The sequence below is a fragment of the Oenanthe melanoleuca genome, chromosome 1, assembly GCF_029582105.1.
Source record: "Oenanthe melanoleuca isolate GR-GAL-2019-014 chromosome 1, OMel1.0, whole genome shotgun sequence".
Classification (NCBI taxonomy): Eukaryota; Metazoa; Chordata; class Aves; order Passeriformes; family Muscicapidae; genus Oenanthe; species Oenanthe melanoleuca.
In genome coordinates, this window is record NC_079333.1 from 83,362,532 (window position 1) to 83,386,514 (window position 23,983).

Consider the following 23,983-nt stretch of genomic DNA (forward strand, 5'->3'; position numbering starts at 1 on the left):
CACCTGAAACAGAATTAATAAAAGGAACAACAGTACAATCACTCTCTGGGCAACTCCTCTTGATTTTGGCTGTCTTATGAACAGAAGGGCACTTTTCCTTGAAGTAATAGCAGAAATTAAATTCATGGGTTATTAGCCTTCCTGGGTTATATACTTCCCTCTGGAGCTAGAAACATCACCTAGCCCTCCTGTAGTAGTTTATGACCGGTTTCTTTTTTGTTCTTTGGGATGATATTTAATTCTGATGCCCTGCAGTGCTGCTAAAACCTCTGTGTTATTTGGTGTGAGGCACAAAAGGCTCTCCAGAGCTTCCTGGCTGAATCTGCTAGGGATGCTTACTCATGGTGAGCAGAGTGCTGTGCACACACCTGCTGGCTGGGGAAAGCCTTAGGAAGAGTCTTTAGGAGAGTGTTCACATGGGTGCAATTACTCTGATACCAGATTAGTCCTGGCTTTGGGGAGGTGGTTGCCTGTAATCCACAGAAGCAGCAACACTTTGCTCCCTCAGGGCTTCAGCTGTGACTGGAGCTGTGGCTGATGCTGAGTGCGGCCTAAGGAAACCCCAAAAAAGCAGAATTTGTCACTCTGAATCCAGCACTTCATTTATGGGGCTGCCTTTGAAGTTTAACAGAATAGTTATGCTCCTTCCCTCGTGTTCTGCATCTATAGCCAGGCAATCTGCTGCTTCTAGCATTCCTGGAGTCCTGGATTATTAGGTGGCTGTCCCCTTTCTCAACTCTTTCCAATTAAGTGAAACAAGTTGTGCAGACACAACAGCTAACAGAGCAAGGGCTTTAAAATGGCTAACCAAAGTTCAGACCTGCAGAGCTAAATTGCTGCCATTAAAGTGCCCACATGAGCAAGCTATAATGCCTCTGGTGGCCCTGGTTTATGGGGACAGTTGCTAAGCAGTCCTGGAAAGGTCTGTGGAAAAACACATCCTCAATGGACAGTTGATTTTTTATGGATAATAAATCATTTGATAGTTGAGATATTCAATCACTAATTAATGGATTTAGAGATGGAGTTATTCAGCCAAGGCCCTGATGACACAGCCCTTGTAAAAAGAGTCTAACCCCTAATGGAATAGGTTTTGAGAAATGATTGTTAACATAATGCATGTAGGTGAGAGACTAGCCCCACTCCCAGAGAAAAACAACTCTCAGTAAAGCATGTTTATATTTTATAATCCTTAAATCTTCAATGAGGTTACTTCTAAGGAGAAAAAATAAATCTATGTCTTCTCTTTGGTGTATATTTTAACTTAACTCCTGGAACACCATGGTTGCAGGTACTATGGGCACAGGCTTTCCTTGTGTAATTGTGATTCCCATACAGCTGTAGGTGTCAAGATGAGCAATCTCTTTGCCTGATATAGCCCAAAAACTTCCTTCCTTTTTCTAATAGAAATACTAGATTTTTAAACTAATTTATTTTATTAACACACTAATGTATTTCAGAAAGGTGGTCTGTGTTTAAGTCTCCTGTGCATTAGGGAAAAATACTTTTGGGGAAAACTGGGAAAAATCTTTGGCTGTTTTGGAGAACTTACTAGGAAGAATGGTGAAATTTATATTTTTCTTCTGAACAAGGAGCATCTATTTTACTATTCTGCTACATAGACTGTGTCAGGGAAAATTTAAGAAGTGTGCAAGAGTAAGCACAGGGCTAATTTTCATCAAAATAAAACATTAGCAATAGAAAATAACTTTTTTTTCTTTTTAACCTGCTGAAATTTCTGTCAGCACTGAAAATTATGGACAAATATTTATTTTTATATTTTATATATATATATATTTAAACCGTTTTGATTTTTGATCATAGAAGACCTATAACATTTCCTGTAGGGGATCGAGTTACTGAAATAGTTGCATTAGCATTCCAGAAGGCTTCTCTGATGGCCAAGACAGGTCAGAACATCAAGTATGAAAATATGACTTCATGATTTTTAGGGAATTCGTAAAATGTGGAGCTAAATTTATGATACAGTGAAAATTCTGGGTTTTTTTTTTTTTTTTTCCAAATTACTTCTTTTGCTTTTCATTGTGAAAGTGAAGTTTTTATAATAGGAATAGACTGATATTTCCTACTAAAAAGATAAAGCTGGTTTAATAAACACAGCATACAACCTCGTAACTCAAAGCCATGTTTACAATAAGGAAGTCCCAGTGCCTACTCCAATGACAGTAAAACTAAACTGTCCTAACACCTGTATGAACCACTCAAGGTGCTGCAAACTTGTCTGGTGCCTCTGCAACGCCTCCCTTTCCCAAACAGCACTCTGTGCCGCCCCTGCTCTGGTAGCAATTTCCAGTAATAATCGATAAATGGGTTAGAAGGCAAACAAACTGCACCATGCGAGTTAGCATCCTGATGTATGAAATAACATGCACTTTGTCACGCGGAGGGCTGTCAGCGCTGTGTCTGGTACGGCAGACCGTGCCTGCAGAATCAGGGAGATGAAAGCGCAGCGGGCACAGCCGGCAGCAGCGGGGGCGCTGCGGGAAGGCGCCCCATGGATCAGCCGCAGCCAGGCAAGGGCGGCGTACGTGCTCTCTGTTTGTGCTGCCCCTGAAGCGGTGCGGAGCGACCCGACAGCAGATTGTTCTGAAGTGGCAGCAGATGCATTGAGCTGTCAGGCGCGGAGCCACGACGAGACACCGCGGCGCCAGGAGCGCACCTTCGGTCTCCTCCATAGCTCTGCCTGAGCCCCCTCCCCTCCCTTCCTGGGCACCATGGAAGATCAGGGATATTTTTCTCTGTATGAGGTCCCAGTCATGGCTCCAGGAGAAGCTGCTTCTTGCACAGATACCTGCAGGGCTGGGCGCAGTGCGAGGGGCAGTGGAGGGCAGTGAAGCTGCTGCTGCTGCCTCATACAGCCTGCCTGGGCGAGGCACAGGTAATAGGAATATCATACCCCATTCACTGTATTAGCCAAAGCTCTGCCTGGATTCAAGTAGTGAAACCCTTAACATCTGTGGGACCAGGGCTGGTGGCAATCAAAAGTGGTATGTGTCAAAATATTGACAGAATCTTCACAAGCACTTCACTGCCTCATACCATGCTGAGCTTCACTGCAACCATTTCAGCTTGGTCCAAAGTCAAATAGAGTCCACTCCCCTGCTGCATCATTCTATTCTGTAAAGGCAATTCCTATTCAAATGGTGGACATTCTCATCTTTACAATCCATCTATTTGGTGTAATAATACACTATCATCTCTGTTAATTAATCTCAATTCCCATTTTCTTTATTCTCTCAGTGTTTTAGGGTCTGTGTCAATGCATTATTCCCCTTTTTATTACTGGCATGTAAGTCTCCAGCCTCAAGATTAATGACATCATTCTTTTTTTATTCCCATTTACCAACTTCTCATTTTCTTAATATAAAAAGAAAGCCTATTAACCAGACCCACAGCAGTGTAAGAGCTAGAAGGATTTCTGGTGTCTGTGCCCCTTTTTTTTTATTTAGAGTTGAGGAGAGTAAGAGAATATAATGGCAAATAATGGCAAGTATGTGGATGGTGCCCCAAGGAAGGGTCCGTTTTCCGTGTGTGGGTGAAACTTTGTGACTAAAAGCACATGACCTGGGTGCTGAAGCATCTCTCTGTCTCTGCCAGCATGCAGCAGCTGTGTTCTGTCATCCCTCACTGCCCATAATGAACAGGGCAGCAATGAGGTACATTTTCCATGAGAAGGGTCTGTCCTCCACTTTTGTATGACTCAGCCTTTTCCCACTCAAAGTCTTCCTTCCCTGCTTATGGCAAAGTGAAATTCCTCAGGCAGTTCACAAATTTCCAAACATTGATCTGGCAGCTGGTGCACCTGCAGGGCTGCTGCACAATGGCTCTGTTCCCTGCTCTACTGTGTATTTTGTCTGTGTTATTGGAAGGAGGTATGAATTCCAGCACAGATCAGGTGATATTAGAGAAAAGGGTCGATGGGACAGCTTGCTTCTGCCACTACTTGACATTACTGAAGACAAGTCTCCTTTCAGTGCAGCATCCTGTAGGTAGATAACCAGAAGGGATCCTAGGAGAGCAGGTTTTGACACCTTTGTAACTGTATTTTTCAGAAAAGTTTTCTTCATCTGCAAAAAGGTCATAAAATGTGACATGCAAGTACCCATACAGATCTTGTAATTTTAGACTGAATTAAATTTATTATTTATACTACATAGTGCTGTCATCTTCACCTGAGGGTTAGACTTCTTTTCTTATGGGTGGTCTGACTGGGACAAGGAGATTCAAAAATGAAAGACTGTCTTCCTTTTGTATTCCTTTTCCATATAAAGGAACTGTCCTCAGAATTGGCAATATTTAGGCATTTCTCTTATATCAGAGAATCTAACAAAACAAATAAAAGAAAATATGAAGATATTGCATCAAGCTAGAGAGTTATATGGTGTATATTACTGGTTTGATATTAAAACATGTTTTCCTGACCGAATTGTAGATAAATAAAGAACAAATTTTTATTACTATCAAGTCTTAAAATTTGCCATTAAAACCAGAGGCTTAGTGGTCTTTTTGCAGGTTCTAAAGGTAAATGACTACTACAGATACTCAGCTAATTGATTCTGAACTTTAACACCGTACAGAAACAGTAGCCACTGATACCCTTGTAGAAAAAATAACTCCTACTTCCTGCTTTAGTTTTACTGGAAAGCAAGAAAGATATGCTTTGCTATAGAGACACACAGAATGGCGTGCTCTGAAGATTTTATGAGTTTGAGCTTTGGAATACTGTCTTACTCATGAGTGGTGAAGTCATGAGTAAATCACGGGTGAGATTCCATTCTTCCAGGAAATAGAGAAACCTGGTGCTCAGCAGTATCTGATGGAATCAAATCCCAGTGCCTTTAGAAACAGGACTTTGCCAATCACATGTTCAATATTTGCACAACACACCAACACACATGCGAATATATTATCAATTGTATATTTATATACACATATATGAGAGTGTATGTATGGGCAATCATATATGCTTATACAATGTGCACTTTTAAGTGCCTCAATTAATAGAATGTGTATCTCTTAACAGAAATGGCATTGTGTCTATCATATGCTTGAGAGGAGGAAGTATATAGATAATATACTATATATTATTTTATTTATTAAATGTATAATATACTATATAACTATATATCATAGGATATAAAATATCTATATTCTATATCAGGCATACACATATATATGAACCTACACACATACATGTACACAGTGTGTATTTATTGCAGTTTTGGTTCAACTGGGCAGAAACACCAATTTCGTGCAGTAGTTTTGATTCTTTTAACTCTCCAAATTAAGAGTTTTACTTTTAATCAGTGTGAACAGAATGCTGGCTTTCATATATGTGGTAGAAGCACCTTTCTGCATTAGGGAATGACAAAATACATCCATTCATACAGACATATACATATGTCAAAATTACTTTAATAATATATATACATATATAAAAACATGTATCTATATATATTTAGACGTATATGTATAGATGTACATCTATATGAAGTCCCTAAATTGCTTTTAAATACATGTATTTAGAGACTATATATGTATCCACAGGCGTGTCCGTACAGAGTGTGCTAACACTTTAGCTGAGTTTCGATAAACATATATGTATGTATTTATATGAGCGCACACACATCTCTCGTAGAGCAATCTGCGGTTAAAGGAACACCCCCGGCTCTGCCCAGCCCCGCTCATCCCCGCAGGTGCCGGAGCCGCAGCCCCGGGCGGGTGGGACCCGGAGCGCAGGAGCGGCTCCAGGGGGCGGCCCCGGGGGAGGCCCGGGGGAGCGGAGCGGAGCGGAGCGGGCAGCGGCGGCGCCGGCCGGGACTCGCCCAGCCCGTCCCCGGGAGGAGGCGGGGCGGCTCGGCAGGTGCCCGGTGCCCGGTGCCCGGGCGCGGGGATGGTGGCGGCGGGGCTGTAGCAGCGCAGCGGCAGCGCCATGGGCAGCCGCGGCCGCCCCCCGCGCCCCGCCGCGCCCCGGCCGCCCGCGCTGCCCGCGGTGCTGCCCGTGCTGGCGGCGCTGGCGGCCGGCGCGGCGGAGGCGCGGGCCGCCTCGGAAGGGCAGCTGCCCGGAGCCGCGGCCATGGGCACCGGCACCCCGCCGAGCCCCAGCGGCACCGCTTTCGAGGAGACGCGGCTCCACGTCTTCACCCTGGACTACCCGCACGTGCAAATCCCCTTCGAGATCACGCTCTGGATCCTGCTGGCCTCCCTGGCCAAGATCGGTGAGCGGGGCCGTGGGTGACCCTCCCTCGCTCGCTCCCTCCCGGGCCGCCCGGGCCGTGCCCGGCGGGGGCGGACGGAGGGGCTGATGCTCCAACGCGGAGCGGGATGCCCGCGCGGGATTTGGCTGGAAGAAGTCGGGGTCCTCTCGGTTAGGAAAGGTGCGGAGGAGAAAAGAGACAGGTAAACCCCGGGTTAGGAGAACCGTGAAAGCCGGAGTTCACCCGGAGCATGACTGACTATTTCCTGATCGCTCTGCTGTCATTTGAGCACGGTCTTCTTTTTTCTTAAAATAACGCCGGGTATAATGACAGTCTCTAAGCAGAAGAGCGGATCGATGAAAAGCAAATATTTATGAGGGTAGAGTATGCCTCCTCTTTACTCTGCTTTTCCACCATTCATTTACGTCCCGAGAAAAATATAAAGGACAGCACTCTAAGAGTAAGGAAGGCCACCTCTTCCCTCATGTGGAAAACATTTGCATTGCATAGTTTCAGTGAGTTTTGTGCAGCTTATGTGTCATGTTTTTAGTTAGCTTCTCTGTCCCAAACAGAGAAATAAGTACAGCATAATCATCTAAATAATGTCAGGTAATGATGTGCTGGATAGCTATTTAAAATCCAGTAAATCCCTATGAATTATGAACTTCATATCTTTTTACCTAGAAGATAATGTAGGGAATAAAACTCTGGGAACAAAGTAAGTAATTTTACCCATGCTACAGTTGTTTCATTTGGAACTCTGACTTTGTAGCATAGATTATCATAAAAAATATCATGATGCTCATTCTGATCAAACATTTTTTCTCAAAGTTAAAACTTTTAACCTCTGCTGGTGACATTTAAATAGACAGTGTCACAATTTGGTTAGTGATCAGGTAAATTAGGATTCTGAAAAAACAAAAGTTTGTACTCACTCCTGCCATGTCCAACATTGTAACAGTTGGGGGTCTGATCCTTCACCCAAGTAACTTGGTCTGTTATCATTGTTTCCTGCAGAAATACTGTGTTCCAGCCATTAAGCAGGCATGCATCCCCATGCATGTGTCTTAATGCATTAAAGGTGCATGCTTATTATCAAATATGCATTTAGGTGTTTGCAGAATTAGGACTGAGTTCAAATATGATACCCTCAAATATATCTTGAACTGCAATAATCAGGAAATAGGGAGTTTGATAGAGAATTTAGTCCGTTGAGTAGTGAAATTTTCTCTGGCTTCTGAGTTTAGATAAGGCAAAAACTCATGAATAATCTAAAACTATTGAAAAAGTTTCTGGTTTATTAAAGTTTTTATTAAAAGGGAAGCCATTTGAAACATGCAAATATGCATACTGACACAATAATATACAACTTCTGTAAAACTATACATTCTGACTATCATGATATTTTGCTAATGCATAGGCATCTAGAAAGTTAAAAAAAAAAAAAAAAAAAGAGTTGCCTGACTGCTTTAATTTTCTAGTCTGATTCTAGTAAGTAAGCAAGCTGTGACACAAGCAAACAGCATGAGTGAAGAAAAACACATATAATTTTAAAATCCTTTCAGTTACAGCAGATGAAAGCAAGTGTGGCTAATCTGGGGCATGCTGTTGTCAGTGTGTGCAAGGAGCAATGAGGGCCAGAGCCAGGAGTGGCCCTAGGTGTGGCAGTGCTCAGCTTCACCACACCTATCTGCAGGCGCCCTGACTCCAGGACTGGAATTAGGAACATCCAGTTCTTGCTCCTGGAGCTCTGTCTGTGCTTCCTTATCCAGTGAGTGCATCAGGTAAACCTTCCCAGGTCAGGCTCCTATTGCTCCCAAGTCACATTCCACATCAGATCTTGGCTGGTTTATGCCTTCTTTTCAATTGAAGGTAGCCCAGATAGGCAGCTTTGAACCATCAAGATACTAAATGATGCTCTGCCATATCCTACTGGTTACCAGGAGTGAGCCACGTGTCTCTATTCAAAAGGATGGAGATGGGTTTCCCAGCCCATCTCACTGCCTGTGGCCCTAACAGGGGCCCCCTGAGAGAGGAGGCCCTCTGATTCCTCTCCTCATCATTTCCTGCTGGGCAGCACAGGCATCGTGCCCCCGACACGCCAGGCAGTGTGAAATCCACCTCGAGACTCCTGCACTACCCAGGAACTTCAGTGCTTAATCTGGCATCACAAATTCCTTTCTGGGGCTAGGCACTGAATGCTTACACTTGGCACTGCTGACTATCAAACCTTTATGAACAGATCCCTAAGGTCTTCTCAGCTGTAAGGAGCTCAGAAGGTTGGGTCCTGTGTAATAGCAGCTCTCTCACTGTGTGTAAGATCCCAAAGGATACTCAACTGCAGCACCTGGATATGAATCTTTTAACAAATATGTCTTCACAGAAGTGCAGTGTCACCAGAGCTGAAATGCTCCAGCATCTGCTAATTTTTGTGGACAATTTACCTGAAAGGTTTGTCTGATTCTGCCTCTGATCACGTCATTGTAGCTTGGTTTAGAGGGAGCAAGAAAGGCAGAATAAGAAAGGAAACCCTGAGGCTGTCAAGCAGAACTTGAACATTTTGACAAGGTGCATTTTCACAAGGACAGTAGGAACATGGTGCTTTTTATTCCAGTATAACACATGAGCACAATTTGAAATCTAATAAATTGCCTTGGATGGAATTATTTTATGACTACTTCTACTTATTTCTTATTTTGTGTGTTGATACCAGAGGTGTGTTACTCACATGCTGATGGACACCATATATATATGCTGGAATCTCTAGACTAGTCCACATAATCCACAATTTTGCTTAATTTATGCTACTAAGCCTACAAAATATTGTGCAACCGATCCAGATTCTTGTCATTTCTGTGTTTAATCACAAAGGGACAATGAGAAGTGTTTCTTCTGTCAGTTGAGCTGATACCCTTCCAACCCAGCTCTCCTGAAAGAAGGTTTAAGCTGTTCAGAGATACTCATCTCAGTGGCATTTCCAGCATCAGAAAGCATTGGAATTCATCTCCCCCTCCTCCGAAAATAAAAAGAAGGAAACTGAGATTCTAAGGACTTTTATCTTGAAACATACTGAACTTGACTTTAGATAAGTGTCCTGCTGCTGTTTTTGCCATGATAGATGGAGGAGGCTTACTCAATAAACATCTTCCATGCTGTTGGAGCTGAGTCACTGCATAACCTGAAGCCCAAGGACAGGGTCAGAGAACAGAGTAGCTGTAGTCTTGCATTCAGCATGGAAGTCTGAGTCTGAAATTCCTGTCCTGCAGAGGGTCTGCTCCCAGGGTGATCCTGACACTCTGGCTATGAATCCATCAGAGCAGGGAAGATGTCCCTCATTGGGCAAGGCATGTGCCACTGACTTGACATGCACTGGATTCTAAATCTTAGCTCTCTGCCCTCAAATCAGGAGCCATAGCCTGTCCCTAATCAGTCTTGAATACTTTTCATGTAGGCAGGAAGTCTTCCAGGAGTTTTGATGCTGTTTACATTAATAAAAAGCATATTTAACTAAGTGGGAGGCTTTTCATTACCTTTAAGAATGAGGTAGAATCCCAGATCTCTGAGAGGCTATGAGCTTTACAGGATGATTTGTAAAAAGAAAAGAAAGAAATCTTAATTTTTAAATTCACAGTAAATATTTCATTGCCATTGTATTACAACTGGTTGAAGTTTATTTTTTTGTTTTTGTCAAAAGCTGCATTTACAAAATTTCCCTTCTCTTGGATTTTCAATGCAGAAATTATTTAAAATTTACTTTTGAAGGATTTTAAACCTTTTTGGCAAAACCTACTTACTCAGGGGAAGCTTCCTGACCATTGTATTGGAATTGTATTTCTGCCACTGCAGAAACTAAGATAAATCATAAAATGTTTATGTGGAAGTGGCTGAAGGGTGAAGAGGCAAGTCTCCAACTGCAAATTCTTGATTTTCCCAGGATCATTACCTTCTTCTGCCAATATAGGACATTGGTTATTCTGGTTTTGAAGGATGCCAATGAATTTGGCAGTCCTTCTAATGAGTCACATAGGCTGTGTTTCTAATTATTTAAAGTACTCTGTGTTCATTCAAAAAGGAAAAAAAATGCAGCTTGAGCTTTTTTACTTTTAAAAATAGCTTTAATAGTTGCAGGATATATAAGTAAAAAGTCTGTAGATTAAAACAACTTTCCTCTTTCTCCTTCTTAACCATTTGTTTTTCCTAGTTACAAGTTCAGGCTTTCTTATAACTGGAAAAAAATCCATGTTGAAAGCAGCATTAACAAAATAGGTGTTACAAGATATATAACCCTGAAACTGGGAAACTGGATGCAAACTGTACCAAGATTTCAGGAATTTAACTGTTTCCACTACAGGTGTGATTTTTACTGAAATAGTTTTACTGAAATAGACGCCCGTTATTACCACACCCAGTGTTTCCGTGCAGCTCTCATTTAAAATAATTTACATGCTTTTTAGTTAGGCAGGGATTGTGGGATCTTGTGGGTGTGGATCAATTTCTATATAATTATGTGGGCCAAATATAGATAAGGAGGAGTCAGGAAAAGATTGGCATCACTGGGACCTAGAATGTGACCTTGGTGCATAAGGTTGATCATTCCATTAGATTGGCCAGAGTAAGTTCCTTCAAAACTTTTCTCATTCATTACCAGAATTATCCTTACAACACCAACTTCTATAAGTAACTGGAATCTTTAAATCAAAACTGCATGGCTTTGAGAGGTTTAGAGGGCTAAGTAACATTCAACCACTAAGTCCTCACTCAGAACCTTTTAAAATTAATTTCTTCAGTACTTTGCACAGATTTTTATGTGAAAATACTGACTCTACTACAATTCATATGATACAGAAGAATGAACATAATAATACAGGCTACAACTTATTGTCACTTTGTGGAAAGAAAACATGTTGATTCTTATGGAATTATTTTGGAGGCTCCACTAAAAATAAAAATTGTATCTGTAAATGCTTCCTCCTGGTGGTAGGGGAAATGATCATGGGTGACTGGGTGGAGGTCACATGTGCTAGTTCCCCTCACTAGCTTTGAGATGCTAAAAGTAAAAATGAAATTAAAGTACTCTTTAAACTCCTTTGTGAAGCTGTCCAGAGAGGAAGCAGTGGTTAGTATGATGTTTTTTTCTCTAGAGAAGTGTTTGGATTGTGTTTCTGGAGGATTCCACATTTAAAAAAAACCCCACAGTTTCACAGACAGAACCCTTGCACACAGTTGCTCCATCCAGCCTAGCTGTTAAGTGGCATGTCTAGCTATTAATTTGTCTCTCCACCAAATCAAACTGTGCTAGCCAATGTATTTTCCTTGACCTATTGTGGATGTCCAGCTCAGTCTCTGCAATGAAAATGAAATTGCCCTGCAATCGCTGTTTGTTTAGTATAGAAATGACAATAACAGAATCCAGAAAAATCTTATGGATTCTGTACAAGTAACTGTTTCCCTTTCTTGTGTTTGAATTTCCTTTGAAGGCTTTCATCTCTATCACAAGTTGCCCTCAATAGTGCCTGAAAGCTGTCTCCTTATTCTGGTTGGATTGCTTCTTGGTGGGATTATTTTTGGAGCAGAGGAGAAGTCCCCACCTGTAATGAACAGTGATGTGTTTTTCTTGTATCTGTTACCACCCATTGTACTCGACGCTGGATACTTTATGCCAACTCGTCTGTTCTTTGAGAACTTTGGTACCATATTCTGGTATGCTGTGGTGGGCACACTCTGGAATGCCATCGGCATTGGAATTTCCCTGTATGGAATTTGCCAGATCAGTGCATTTGGTCTGACTGATATCACTTTGCTGCAGAATTTGCTCTTTGGCAGCCTCATTTCAGCTGTGGATCCTGTGGCGGTGCTAGCCGTCTTTGAAAACATCCATGTCAATGAGCAGCTTTATATCCTGGTGTTTGGAGAGTCTTTGCTGAATGATGCTATAACTGTGGTAAGTTACTTGAGAAATGATTAATTGATAAAACTGATGTATGATTGTTTACATGCCACTCCATTGTATCTCTTTGTATCTAGTTATTACAGTTTGCTGCTAGAAGGAAGTCAAGGACTGCTAGTTTGTTTCTCTAATTCTTTAAACTCTAGATTTAGAAACACAGTAGTCTTACTACAAATGGTAGAATATTTACTGTAAGGATTTTACTGCTGATCACTCTAGCTTCTGTATCTTTGTAAATCTATTACTTCTGTAATCCGAAACTGTAGGTTTTCCTCACCTGCAGAAATGTTGTTGGACAGGAAAGGGCCAGTGTGGGGTGTTGTAGTGTGTTAATGGGGAGAATGGCAAATCATGGAGATGGCACAGGACCTTCCTGAGGTTAACTCTTTGCATGTGCCCACCACTTGGAACTGCCCTGGAATCACCAATACATGTATCCCAGGCTACAGGTGAGATAAGACAGCCACCTGGAGGTAGTAATATCTAATCATTAACTAGCTGAATTGAGGTTGTGGTGCTGACCTGAGGACAGCAATCTGCAAATTCCATTATCCCCCCCAGTACCCCTCATTTGTACCTGAGGACACTGTCTGGGTCATTACTCCCATTTATCCATGCCTTGAAGTCCTGCTGATTCCAACCATGTCCTGGCATGCTTTCTGTTTTGTGAGGCATAGAAGTACAGTTTTTCATATGCTGGAAGGAGCAGAAAGATTCATGAATTGGGTCTGCACTTTCCTGTCTCTGTCCCTGGCTTCTTATTCCAGTCCCATTCTATGCAAAATTGTCTTGCTTTCACCTTTTCTTGGGCTTTGCCTTACTTGTTTTTCCCTTTTCATGGACTTTCTGTCACCTGCTTAACACATGTATATATCATAATTTACTCTGAGCCTTGGTATTGATAAATTCTTGTGTGTCTGTGGGAATACTATATTATCTTTTCACTTACACTGCATGCTTTACCTGACTGTTGCTACCCAGTCAGCTGAACCACATCTCCTTTTAAAGGCTTGCCCTAAAGGCTAGATTTCTTATTAGCTTTCAGTTGGCTGCCAATGCTAAACTAGTGCTTTAAGCCAGTCCTGTAAATAAATAGGTGTATATACTGAGTTTCAAAAGGTTTAGCATTTCAGCCATGGCTGGGCCTGTCTCTAGTAACTCTAATGTCCACTTGTGCCATGGATGTCTATTCATACATTTTTTTTCTGGGGAAAAGCATCTGGTTATTTAAAACTTGTTTTTTGGTGTATTTTTCCATCCAAAATCACTTTTTTCCATGACAAAGTCAGCCACTGGGGCAGCATGATTTGCTAGGGAAACTCTGCATCCTGATCACTGGCATATTCATATGTGCTATTTCCCAAAGGCAAATTTCTCTAAACCACCATTTTTATAGGGACTGGCATGGCAATTTAATGTGTAGCTATCCTGTGTTGCCTTCTCTGGAGGTTCCCTTATGGCCTGCCTCCCCAGATGCCCTAACAGAGGGCAGATAATCTGAGGAGTCTGTAGGGACACTCCAGTAATGCTCTGGCCTTACATATATTTATGAAGGAGTGAAAGGAATGTACAGTACCTTTGGACTTCCTATCACTTAAAGGTAGCACTTGGACAGAGATCAAGTTGTTTCCATGTACACAGAATTGGCCTGCTAATGGTTCCTTGTTATGTTTTTGCACACCTGCCATCATGTGATTATACCTAAAACGTGACCCAGGCTCTCACAGATCCCTGGGGCTGCCCTTAGAGGACCTTGCCTTCCCTTGCCAGGCCACCCAGCCCTGTGCTCTCCCTTCCTCTGCCCCGTTTTACAGGGAGCTGACAAGACCAGCAGAGCTCAGAACTTTCAGCTTTCATCTTCTGGAGCCCTGGAGTCCCACCTGCCCTGGCAGGGGACTGCAGTGGGATGTGGGGATGAAGTAGGAAGGGAGTTGCATGCATGCTGGCCATCCATGGGAGCTGCCTGATTCCTATGGCCACTGCAATATCAAATAACCTGGGACTACTCAGATAGGCAGTGCAAAACAGAGTGGCTTTATTAAATGTGCTTTTAGTAGAATAGCACTGTCATCTGTGCTTTCCTTTCCAGAGAACATGCTCCCACACCTTCATTTTGTATACAAAGAGAGGTGTGTTTTCTTAGGAGTATCCATTCTGCTGCATTTTTCAGGTGGTCTTCCATGCCTAATACTTTTTGTGATATGTCTGCATTTGAATGTTCTTTTTCCCCCACTGGTGGAATTTTGGAACTTGATTTTGGCAGAGGACAATGTTTAACAATTGGATTCTTGATCAGAGTTGCTGCTTTACCAAAAAAATGAGTCCATAGTGAGCAAAGTGATAATAAATTATAAGATCACAGCTGAGTGTTAGCAGTTCAGACTCCAATTCTGGCTTAAAGTCAGAAAGAAGGAGTCAGTGTCATAATAATATTATGCTCATGTTAAAAAACATTACAGCAGTACTTTGTACTCTGCATCTGCTGACAACATTATTTTAGAGTGCTTTAAAGTAATTTTAGAATTAATAACTCAACTGGTGAAAATAAGCAATTAGTGTTTCAGAGATACTCTGAAACAAGATTAAAAAGTCATCAGTGACTAATATTGCTTGGTGACCTTCAGTGAGTTCAACATAAGGCTACTGAGTAAATGAAAATCTTGAACTTCAAAAAATCCCCCTGTTCTCACACCAAATGCATTAAAAATGTGACCAGAGTTGGTGGTTGATGCACCTGGAAGTTTAGAGAAAGCTCAGTAAAACTGAATTACTGTAGAGTGAAATGGAAGCAAACCTGATTTTGATCTCATTTGCAGCAGTGTAAATAAAAAACAATAGGAATGAGGTTAAAATCCACATTCCATAGTTGCAGCTGCTGCTTTAACCATGGCTGAGGTACAAAGGAGAAAATTGGTTTTCGTCTTTCAAATAATTTATGGCACTAGACTTGAGATTTATGAGAATGTCTCCATGTGGAGCAGCAGGCTCCATTCTATTTGCAGGGTAAATACTTTGCTGTGAAGATGGAGTGACATTATGGGAAGGCTTGGATAGATCAAAATTCTCTGCTTTACAAGAACCTTGCAGTTCTTTTACTTTAGAGACCAGCCTTGTATATATCTATTTAGTTACATTTTAAAATATAAAAAATACTATTTAAAACTCCATTTAAGTAAAATAATCAGCTTCCCTAATATGTACCAAGAGAGTATTCTGCCAGGTCAAATTTTGTTGGTGTCTTAGAGAAAAACACAACTCTGGGATCATCCCAAGTTTCAACAAGTGACTCAGGAAAACTCTTTGCACACAGCAAAAGTCATCAGTATTTTTCGGTCTGTGATTAATTTAGTCCTTGTAAAGTGACCAGCAAGGGCACTCCTACTGTCAGTAGGTTTAATTCTGGTATACTTCTCTCCATGCAAATCCACAAGGTCTGCAAATCAAAGCAGGTGGAAAAACTGTGGAGCCTATGACATTGCTTTCCTGTCCTGCACAGTACATAGCAACAAGGAATGGGGAAAAAGGCTGGGAGTCTGCCCCAGAGCAGCAAGGGGTTTGTCCAGATGAAACAGGACACTTCTCCCAAGTGGACTCATCCTGAGACCATCACTGTTATCAAGTAAATAGTTCATGATCCTGCTCTTATTGTATTTACTGCTTTGTAATGAAAATTACTGGTGACCATTCTAGGTTTGATTTAACCTTCTATTTTCATGCTTGCTCTGGAACATATTTTCTCTTTTCTGTTTCAGTTTTTTCCTTTCACTTAGCCCAAAGGACCCATTATAAGCCATGTCTTTGCATTAAACTTTTAGTTCTGTAAGACTTACCCAGTTTTGACTAAGAAGGGCTGAACAGCTTGTGTTCTGTCCTATGAGAGAGAACAAGACTGCAAACATGAGAAATCCTTCCACAGCCACCACTCAAACACCTACTTTGTTGGCACAGTGCAAGTACTGATAAAACATTGTTCTCTCAAATAGCATTCCTGATAGAGAAACCTGTTTGTTGTACTAAGAAGTCCAGAGAGAAAGCAGAGATTTAACTCCTGCAAGCTGTCCAAGATGACTGTTCTTCACTGTCTTGGTCTGTGACCCACTGTGATAGCAGTAGGTGCCTGTGACCCAAGTTAGCTCTGTACTAGGGGACAGTATTGTCACCCTGGTACTGCAGGGCTGGGAGCATAGTGCAGCACCAGGCAATGGTTAAATCACCCAAGTGGATCTGCAGATGGGGAAACCCTTTAAAGTTTCTTTAAGAGTAACTGATTCCATTGGTTTCTGTTTTGAAGAAAGTAAAATACTGGATATTAGAGAAATGTGGAGTTAAATTGTTCTGTTTCCTGTATAAAACAAAAAGGGTCTCTGGCTAAGAAAATGCAATAATCCCATTGCTCTAGTTTGTTTTGGAGGATGGTTTTAAATGCTTTGAAAATTAAATGGGGCAAAAATATGGCAACAGGTTTTTTAATGGCAATGCAATACCAAATCTCTAGAAATACCCAGCATTTTGAACAGTATTTTAAACCTTAAATGGCCAGTAATTTTGAGAAAGAGCACTGGCCTGGTGAATGCCATGTTTCTTTTACTCCTTGAGGAGGTCACTGTCCATCCCCAGCTGCCTCTGCATCCCCTCCTACCTCAGCAGTTTAGATGAATGTGTAATCTAGTTCAGTACTCTACCTCTCAGTGTCATGTAGGTCAAACAGATTTGAACAAACCTGACTTTTCACTGGTTATGAAAGAGTTTAGTTTTTTTTTCTCCTTTTGTTTTATTTCTTTTAATCTGGGGGAAATCTGAAATGGACATCTGTGGAGAAATTAGGAGCTGTGTAAATAAATGATTTGAAAGAAGTATTAGATTTATGCTCATGGCCCCTAGAGCAGCACAGGTTAAGAAATCTGTCCCATTTGCAGAAATGGGAGTAACTATATTTATCTGTCTTTGTGTATCTCCCTGGTATATATATATATGGATGACAAATAATATGCCAGACATGAATAACAGCATATCTAAAAAGCAAATTCAAGGTAGTTAGAGAAATTCAAAGTTCAACATTTAAGCTGAGGAACATAATGACATGAAGGGAAATTAAGAATAGTTCAAAAAGATAATGTGCTTTCTTTTTCCTCATAGGTCCTGTACAATTTGTTCAAGTCTTTCTGCCAGATGCGCACAATTAAGGTTATTGACATATTCGCTGGGATTGCTAACTTCTTTATAGTGGGGATCGGTGGAGTATTGATTGGAATCCTTTTGGGATTTGTAGCAGCCTTTACCACCCGTTTCACCCATAAAATCCGAGTGATTGAGCCACTCTTTGTCTTCCTGTACAGTTACTTGTCATACATAACAGCTGAAATGTTTCATCTCTCGGGCATCATGGCGTAAGTACCCCAAACTTCAGTAATCATAGCATCCAAGTAAGACTGCCAGAGGAAATTGGAGAGAGGATCAGATTTTGCAAACCTTGCCCATGTGGCTTTGTTCCACAGTGCATGGCAGAGTTGCTGGCTTGAGGATTTCCGGCCTCTTCCCTCCTGCTTCCACCCCATTCTCTCAGCTTGCCACCGCACCAGCTGTGTCACTAAAACTGCTCATGGCATCACATCGTGAGCCGTATCTTTGAAATGTTCCAAGTTAAAAATATTCACTTGTATTTTCAGTGGCTTATTTTTAACCCAGGTCACTTTGGTGACCTGTGTCCTAATGTGACCCTTCAACTAGTCATAAGGACATGGGTAAGGAGTGGTCCACAGGGATGTAGGGGCAGTGGTGGCAGGGAGGGAGTGGCAGTGGCAGCAGGGAACTTCATCAGCTGCCTTCACTTTCCATGCCAATATATTGTGAAACTGTGTTTAACAGTTAGTCATGTGAGCAGCCAGTAGGTACCATTCAATGAAGGCAATGTACATATTATTAAGTCAAACTTCTGGATTACAGGCACAATAAGGATTAGATGAATGTAAAATTTGCAGTCCAATGGTAATATAATCCTGTAGTTTAGTATCTTGATATGTGTGCCTGTGTGTTACAATGTTCTCTGTATACATCATTATGTATAAAATAATATTTTCTTCCCACCTCCAACAGATAGAAATATTTTCACTTCTGGTTTTCCACTCCTTGTTCTCAGTAAAAAAAGAGCACAGCCTCTCTCTTCACTGTGTTTATTCTGTAACAACTTCAACATTAAAAAGAGCCTTTATGACATTTGATATAATTAAATGTTTTGCTCTGGTTCCAAGTAATATTTTTAAAGTCAACTTTCTTTAATGACTTTTTTATTGTTCTAGTGGCAAATATGAGTCATTCAGGCATGAGGACCAGAGCTTTTTGTGTAAGCTCAGATGTTACTTCTGACTGTCACTATTACTCGATAATACCTCACTTGATTATTATCTTTTAGGCAAGTGAAGATAGGTTTAATATCATAGTCATGCCAGTATAAGGTTTTCTAGGGCTGGGAAGCAATTTACGAGGAAACTTATGGGTGATGATTTCAGAAGTATAAAAATAGGAATATGCCATGAAACAGCAGGGGTTGGAATTTTAATGTAAGTAAAGAGCTAAAGATTACATGGGTTTCTTTCTCTGATATGAGCCTAAATAAAGCAGCATATGCATCCACTTTGACCGAGTTCATAAATGTGCCATCTCTTTTCATAGCTTCTATTCATAGCATTTGTGTGGTTTCTAGTTTCCTCCACCTCTTAAGCCAAATGTCCTTGACATCCTGTGATCAAATACTTAAAGGGTTTCTAAACCAAAAACGTGTGGCTAAACTGTACATGGAAAAAATTGTAGCAGTGTTTATGAAAATCCTGATTTGGACCTGCTGCATCCAGGACACAATGGAAAGGGCATGGTGGGCCAGTGGACCCACCACATGCCAGTGCCTGCCACCAGCACACCAGTGCTTCCCACAGCACTAACAACCTACTCATTTTCCTTTGTGCACTGCCCCTGAATGGGCACAGAGCAGAAGAGGAAACAAAAAGTTTTTTCGCCCTCAAACAGCATGATAGCATATGAGTTATCTTTAAAAAGTTCTGTGTTTTTGTCTCTAAGCATACTTTACTGACAGAACTGTGTACAGTAACATCCCAGCTGAGACAGAAGGGCTCTCTGCTGCTGTACAGGGTCTCAGCTGCTATAAGCCATAAACCTTGTCCCCTCAGCAGTGCTGCTGGCAGCCTTGGAGCTCCTGCAAACTCTACATCCCCTTGGAGTAAATCTACCCTGTCACATTTCTTTGGCCTTTGAACTACAGAAAGTAATTTACTCTGTGTCACAGTGCAAAAACAGACCAGTGTGGAGTTCCCTGTTGTTTTCTGCAGCAACTGACTCACGTAAGGATTGCTTGGGTGTGATTTAAAAGTCAGCTCTCCTTTGAGCAGGTAGTTTCAGCAAATGACCTTGGAATATCCCTTACAACTGAGATTGTTTATTTATTATTTGCTTCTGTGACCATTCACAGTTCAGCCTATGAGGAATAATTGCCTGGTCTCCCCTTTTCAACCTATATCCACATGAGTCTGTTAAACTACTGATTCCCACTTCTTTCATAACCAGGTTAATAGAGAGACTTGGTGAGACCTTGTGGTTACATGCTGTACCATACTTCAGGGGAAGGACATGAGCAGCAATGTACAGTGTTACCAAATAAATAAGATACTTACACAGATTGCCTCATTCTCCAGCAAGCAGGAATTCACTGGCAGAGGAATAGAAGAGAATGAAAGGCACTTGTCCCTCTTCTGATAAGTTTGTGTACTCATTCTAAGGACAAATGATTCTTGAAATGTCCACGTATAACCCCTGCACCACCTTACTTGGCTGAAATAGTGAAGGGACTGAACCATGTCCCTGGGAGCTGCAGTGAGAAAATCCTCTTCAGAAGGAAGGAAAGAGTTCCTATAGAACTGGACATGAATGAGGATTACAGATTTAAAACATACAGATGTGAATCTGAACTTTATTTGCTTGCTACAATTTCTAATTATAATGCTGCATTCTCTGCTTACTAATTTCTCATAAAGACAGTGAAGCAGCAGAACTGCAGAACACCTAATATAGCTTTCTTTTTTTTTTTTTTTTTTTTTTTTTTTTTTAACAATGAATTAGGAGGCTGAAAGGAGCAAACATTGAAACTACTGTAAATTTAGTAGGTCAAGGAAACTTGAGGATTGAGCCCAGTGGCCTAGTTTATTACAGTCCTGACAGAAACGTACTGTTTATACAGTGAGACTTTTATTCTTCAGAAGTACAGAATGTTGCAGGTTAATTGCAGTGAGGTGGTTTTCCCTTCCCCTTCTTGACCAAGGCAACTACTCAGGTCACAGAATTGGAAGCCAGAATTAATGTATGTGGATAAGAAATGTGAAATAAAACACATCTGAGCTTTGGCTTTGATTATTGTGACAGAAAAAATTTAAGTGTGTGAAGAACTTATTATAATAATGTACATAAAATCTTGCATAAAGATATTGATTATATATTAAATTCTAACATTATGTCCCCACACAGTTTTCAAATGAAGACTTCAACATTTTATTCTAATGCAAATAAATACTCTAAAGAGATACCTGATTCAAAGGGAGCAGTGATTAGTTGTGGAATATTACTTACCTGAAGAGTAACAAATTATGTGCAGCTCTATTACAGCATTGAACCAGCTCCTCAGTTGCTTGACACTAATTGAATGAATGCAAAAAGTGACTGAAAAGAAGAGAGTTGTCCCTTTAAATTCTAGTGGTTAAGCATGGTAGGTGTTTTAAGTTACAGCTTGCAAGGATTCTGATTAATCTGGTGGCAGATTCTTATCAGACATCTATTTACAGTGTCTCCATTACCTCAGGTTCCAAAAACAAACCATGTCCAGAGCACGACTCCCTGCTCCCCATGCTGCAGGGCTTTCCTAAACTACTATAATCATAAAAATTATTTATTTTAAGAAGGCAATAAATAGTACTACATGTTTCATTGTGTCTTTGATGCAGACCTGACAGTCCTAATGCTTCAGGGCACTAAGCTGCTGCTTTGGGACTCTAAATGACTGTGGAGCTAGAGATGGCTGTTTTCCAGCCCAGCCACTGCCTTCTTGCTCTTTTGCATCTGCTGCCCCTGCACTTGGCAGCTCCACTGAGGGTGCCATTGGAGTAGCCAGGCTGCACAGACTTGTTACTCTTGTGCAGATAAGCAGTGGACACACAGGAGAGCTGTCACAACCCATGGCATATCCTGACATCTTTGCAGGTGTGTCAGTGCAGTGAGGAGTGGCTGGTTTGCCACTGAGTGTGAGACTTTTGGAGGGTCAAAATGTTAAGTAGATTTGAGAAGATTTGTGCATGTACCTTTGTGGTTGATCACCAGAACTGTGTGCAAACTGAGGAACCTGGGAGTGTTTGACAGATTCTGGGCTTGAGGGCATGTCCTGGCCAAGTGGCTGCTGCATGTCAGGACAAAATCCATGTGTGTGCCAGATTCAATACCACTTTCTTGCTCAGGCACATAATGTGGGATCTGTCCTAAGTCCCCAGTCTGGGCAACTGAAAGATCAGAACAGGGAGGAAAACTGTGAAAAGCATCATCAGTTTGTCAGTATTGACAAAAAATTCAAGACCTCTGTTATCCTAACCACATGCTCAAACTAGAAATGTTAACTCAACTACTGAGTGTTCCAGGGAGAAAGCTTGCATGCTTATGAAATGTACATTATATCTTCCACAGTGTAACCAGGGTGAGCTCTGTTCCCAAGCAGCATCCTATGAGGACCACATAGCATCTTTCTGTTCAGGACCGTGGTAAAATCAGCTGACAGTGAGGAGAGGGCTGACAATTATATCAGTACTAAATATAGATGGGGGTCTGGGGTAGTCTGAGTGACACCTTTTGTCCTTCTTAGACTTGGAGTTTGCTTAGGGCTGGAACTAGTCTTTGCATGTCAATAGACATTTTGTTTTGTGCTGACTAGATCCTTTTCCATCACCAAGTACAGGTGGACAAAAATGCAGGGTGAAGGCCAGGTTAGGTGCACTATTCTGCCTGTATTTGTAAGCCCCTATCTGCCCCATCAGACTGCATCTGTCCCCATATCTCATCCTCTTCCCTGGGTTTTGCTCACTCTGATGTACATTCAGGGCCTCTTCTCCTTGGGAGAGGTCAACCGAGGACACTGTGTCCTCTCCCAGTGTCCACATGTCCTCCCAGACTCGTCCCTCTCAAGTATTGTTGCCCAGCCACTTTGGGGACGTAGATGTGGCTCCATGCAAGAGAACAAAACTTCTGGACAAAAATTACTTTAATTAATCAAAAGAAATGTGTTCAGAGTCTGTCAGTGACTACAACCTGAGCTGCTGCTATGGACTCCCTCTTGCAAAATGCAAAGAAAGTTCACTGCATGAAGGTTCTTTTGAAGTTACTGCTGCTTCTGAGATTCCTCCCAGAAAGAACTTTGCTTTGCAAAATTTGCTTAAAATCCCTTATTTAGAAGAAAAAAAACACAAGCATGTGTGTTCATAATGTCAGTCAGGTTTTTCTGAGCTCTGCCCCAGTCTGCCTTTCCATTTACATTCACATTCAGGGGTGTTTGGTTCAGAGGAGTTCAGAGATGGGGCTCTTGGCTTAGAGGCAGGACATGCTTAGCAGAAGTTTCTGCAGTGAAATCTCCACAAAACTTGGGAGATTTTGAGAGAAATTTTCAGAGATGGTAGCAAACCTGCCCTCCTCTCCCATGAGAGAGAGAAGTGTAGAGATTTCAGCATGAAGAAGTATCCCCTATGTTAGCAAATATTTATATCTGAAAACCTGGTGTAACTGGAATAAATAATCATAGACAAGTTGACTGTATTCAGAAAGACAATGTAAATACATCTCTCTTCCTTAGTTTAGATTTAGTGTGCGTGGTTTGACTGAGAACCCATACATGGATGAGTATAATGTTGTTAACTGGGAAATCAGAGCAGATGCTGTTGCCCTAGACAGCAGAACCAGGAACATCTGTTTCACAATATATTTTGCCTTAGCTGTCCTCCCTGATAATTATTAGTCAGCTCAGACTGTCCTTCCCTACACTCAGACACCACCTTGAAGTTATCCTCCAGCCAGCTCTGCTAACTACCCTTAAACTTGTAAATGTGTAAAAGTGGTCCTCAGCCATACTGAGCAAGTGATGTACAACCAGCAATGTCATTTTTGCTTTGCCTGAGGAATAACAAACTCTGTTTGCTAACACAGAAAATGGACTTGTAGATGCATTTACAGTAAGCCCTTTCTTTTCTCTCATGTATTAGCTGAGATGCCCATTCCATTAATTTATAGATGCTTTAAATGTACAGCAGCACCAGTGTGATTTCTGGTGGTGTTTTTCTCCTATCCAGCCCCATGTGCAGGCAGAGCAGGCCTAAACTGGTGAAGGATGACAAGTTGTCTGTGGCCTTGCTGCTTACTTTGCTTGGAAAGAGGAGCTGGCTACTGTCACTGCCATTGAGGTGGGATAGCTGCTGCTAGGAAAGGAGGGAACTCCTGCTCTGCCCCAGGTTATGCAGTTTCCAGCCTGTCTGATGTCCCACAGCAGCAAGAGATGCAGCAACTCCTGTTTTCCAAGGCTGTCCCTATCTCTCCTCATCTCTGCCTCTTTCAAAACAGGGTTGGAGTGACCCCTGCACAGATCATGTGCATTTAGTATGTGAAAAAAAAGTCTATACTCTGATTTCTTCTCAGAAAACTTTCCATTGCAGAAAAAAAAAGTTGCGCCCAAAATTGTAGGTTCACCAAGCCTTTAAATTTGAGATTGGTTATGGGATAAGTTATGCTT

The 23,983-nt window shown here is 41.6% G+C and overlaps 1 protein-coding gene across 1 annotated transcript in view; it reads left to right on the top strand.

Annotated features, from left to right (window-relative positions):
* Nucleotides 1-5,938: 5,938 nt before the first annotated feature.
* SLC9A2 (solute carrier family 9 member A2) overlaps nucleotides 5,939-23,983 on the top strand; it is a 34,385-nt gene continuing 16,340 nt past the window's right edge. The window contains exons 1-3 of the mRNA XM_056487945.1: nucleotides 5,939-6,239; nucleotides 11,696-12,159; nucleotides 17,302-17,552. Of these exons, the coding sequence (XP_056343920.1) occupies nucleotides 5,954-6,239; nucleotides 11,696-12,159; nucleotides 17,302-17,552 (1,001 nt within the window). The 5' untranslated portion in view covers nucleotides 5,939-5,953. The remainder of the gene's footprint in view (nucleotides 6,240-11,695; nucleotides 12,160-17,301; nucleotides 17,553-23,983) is intronic.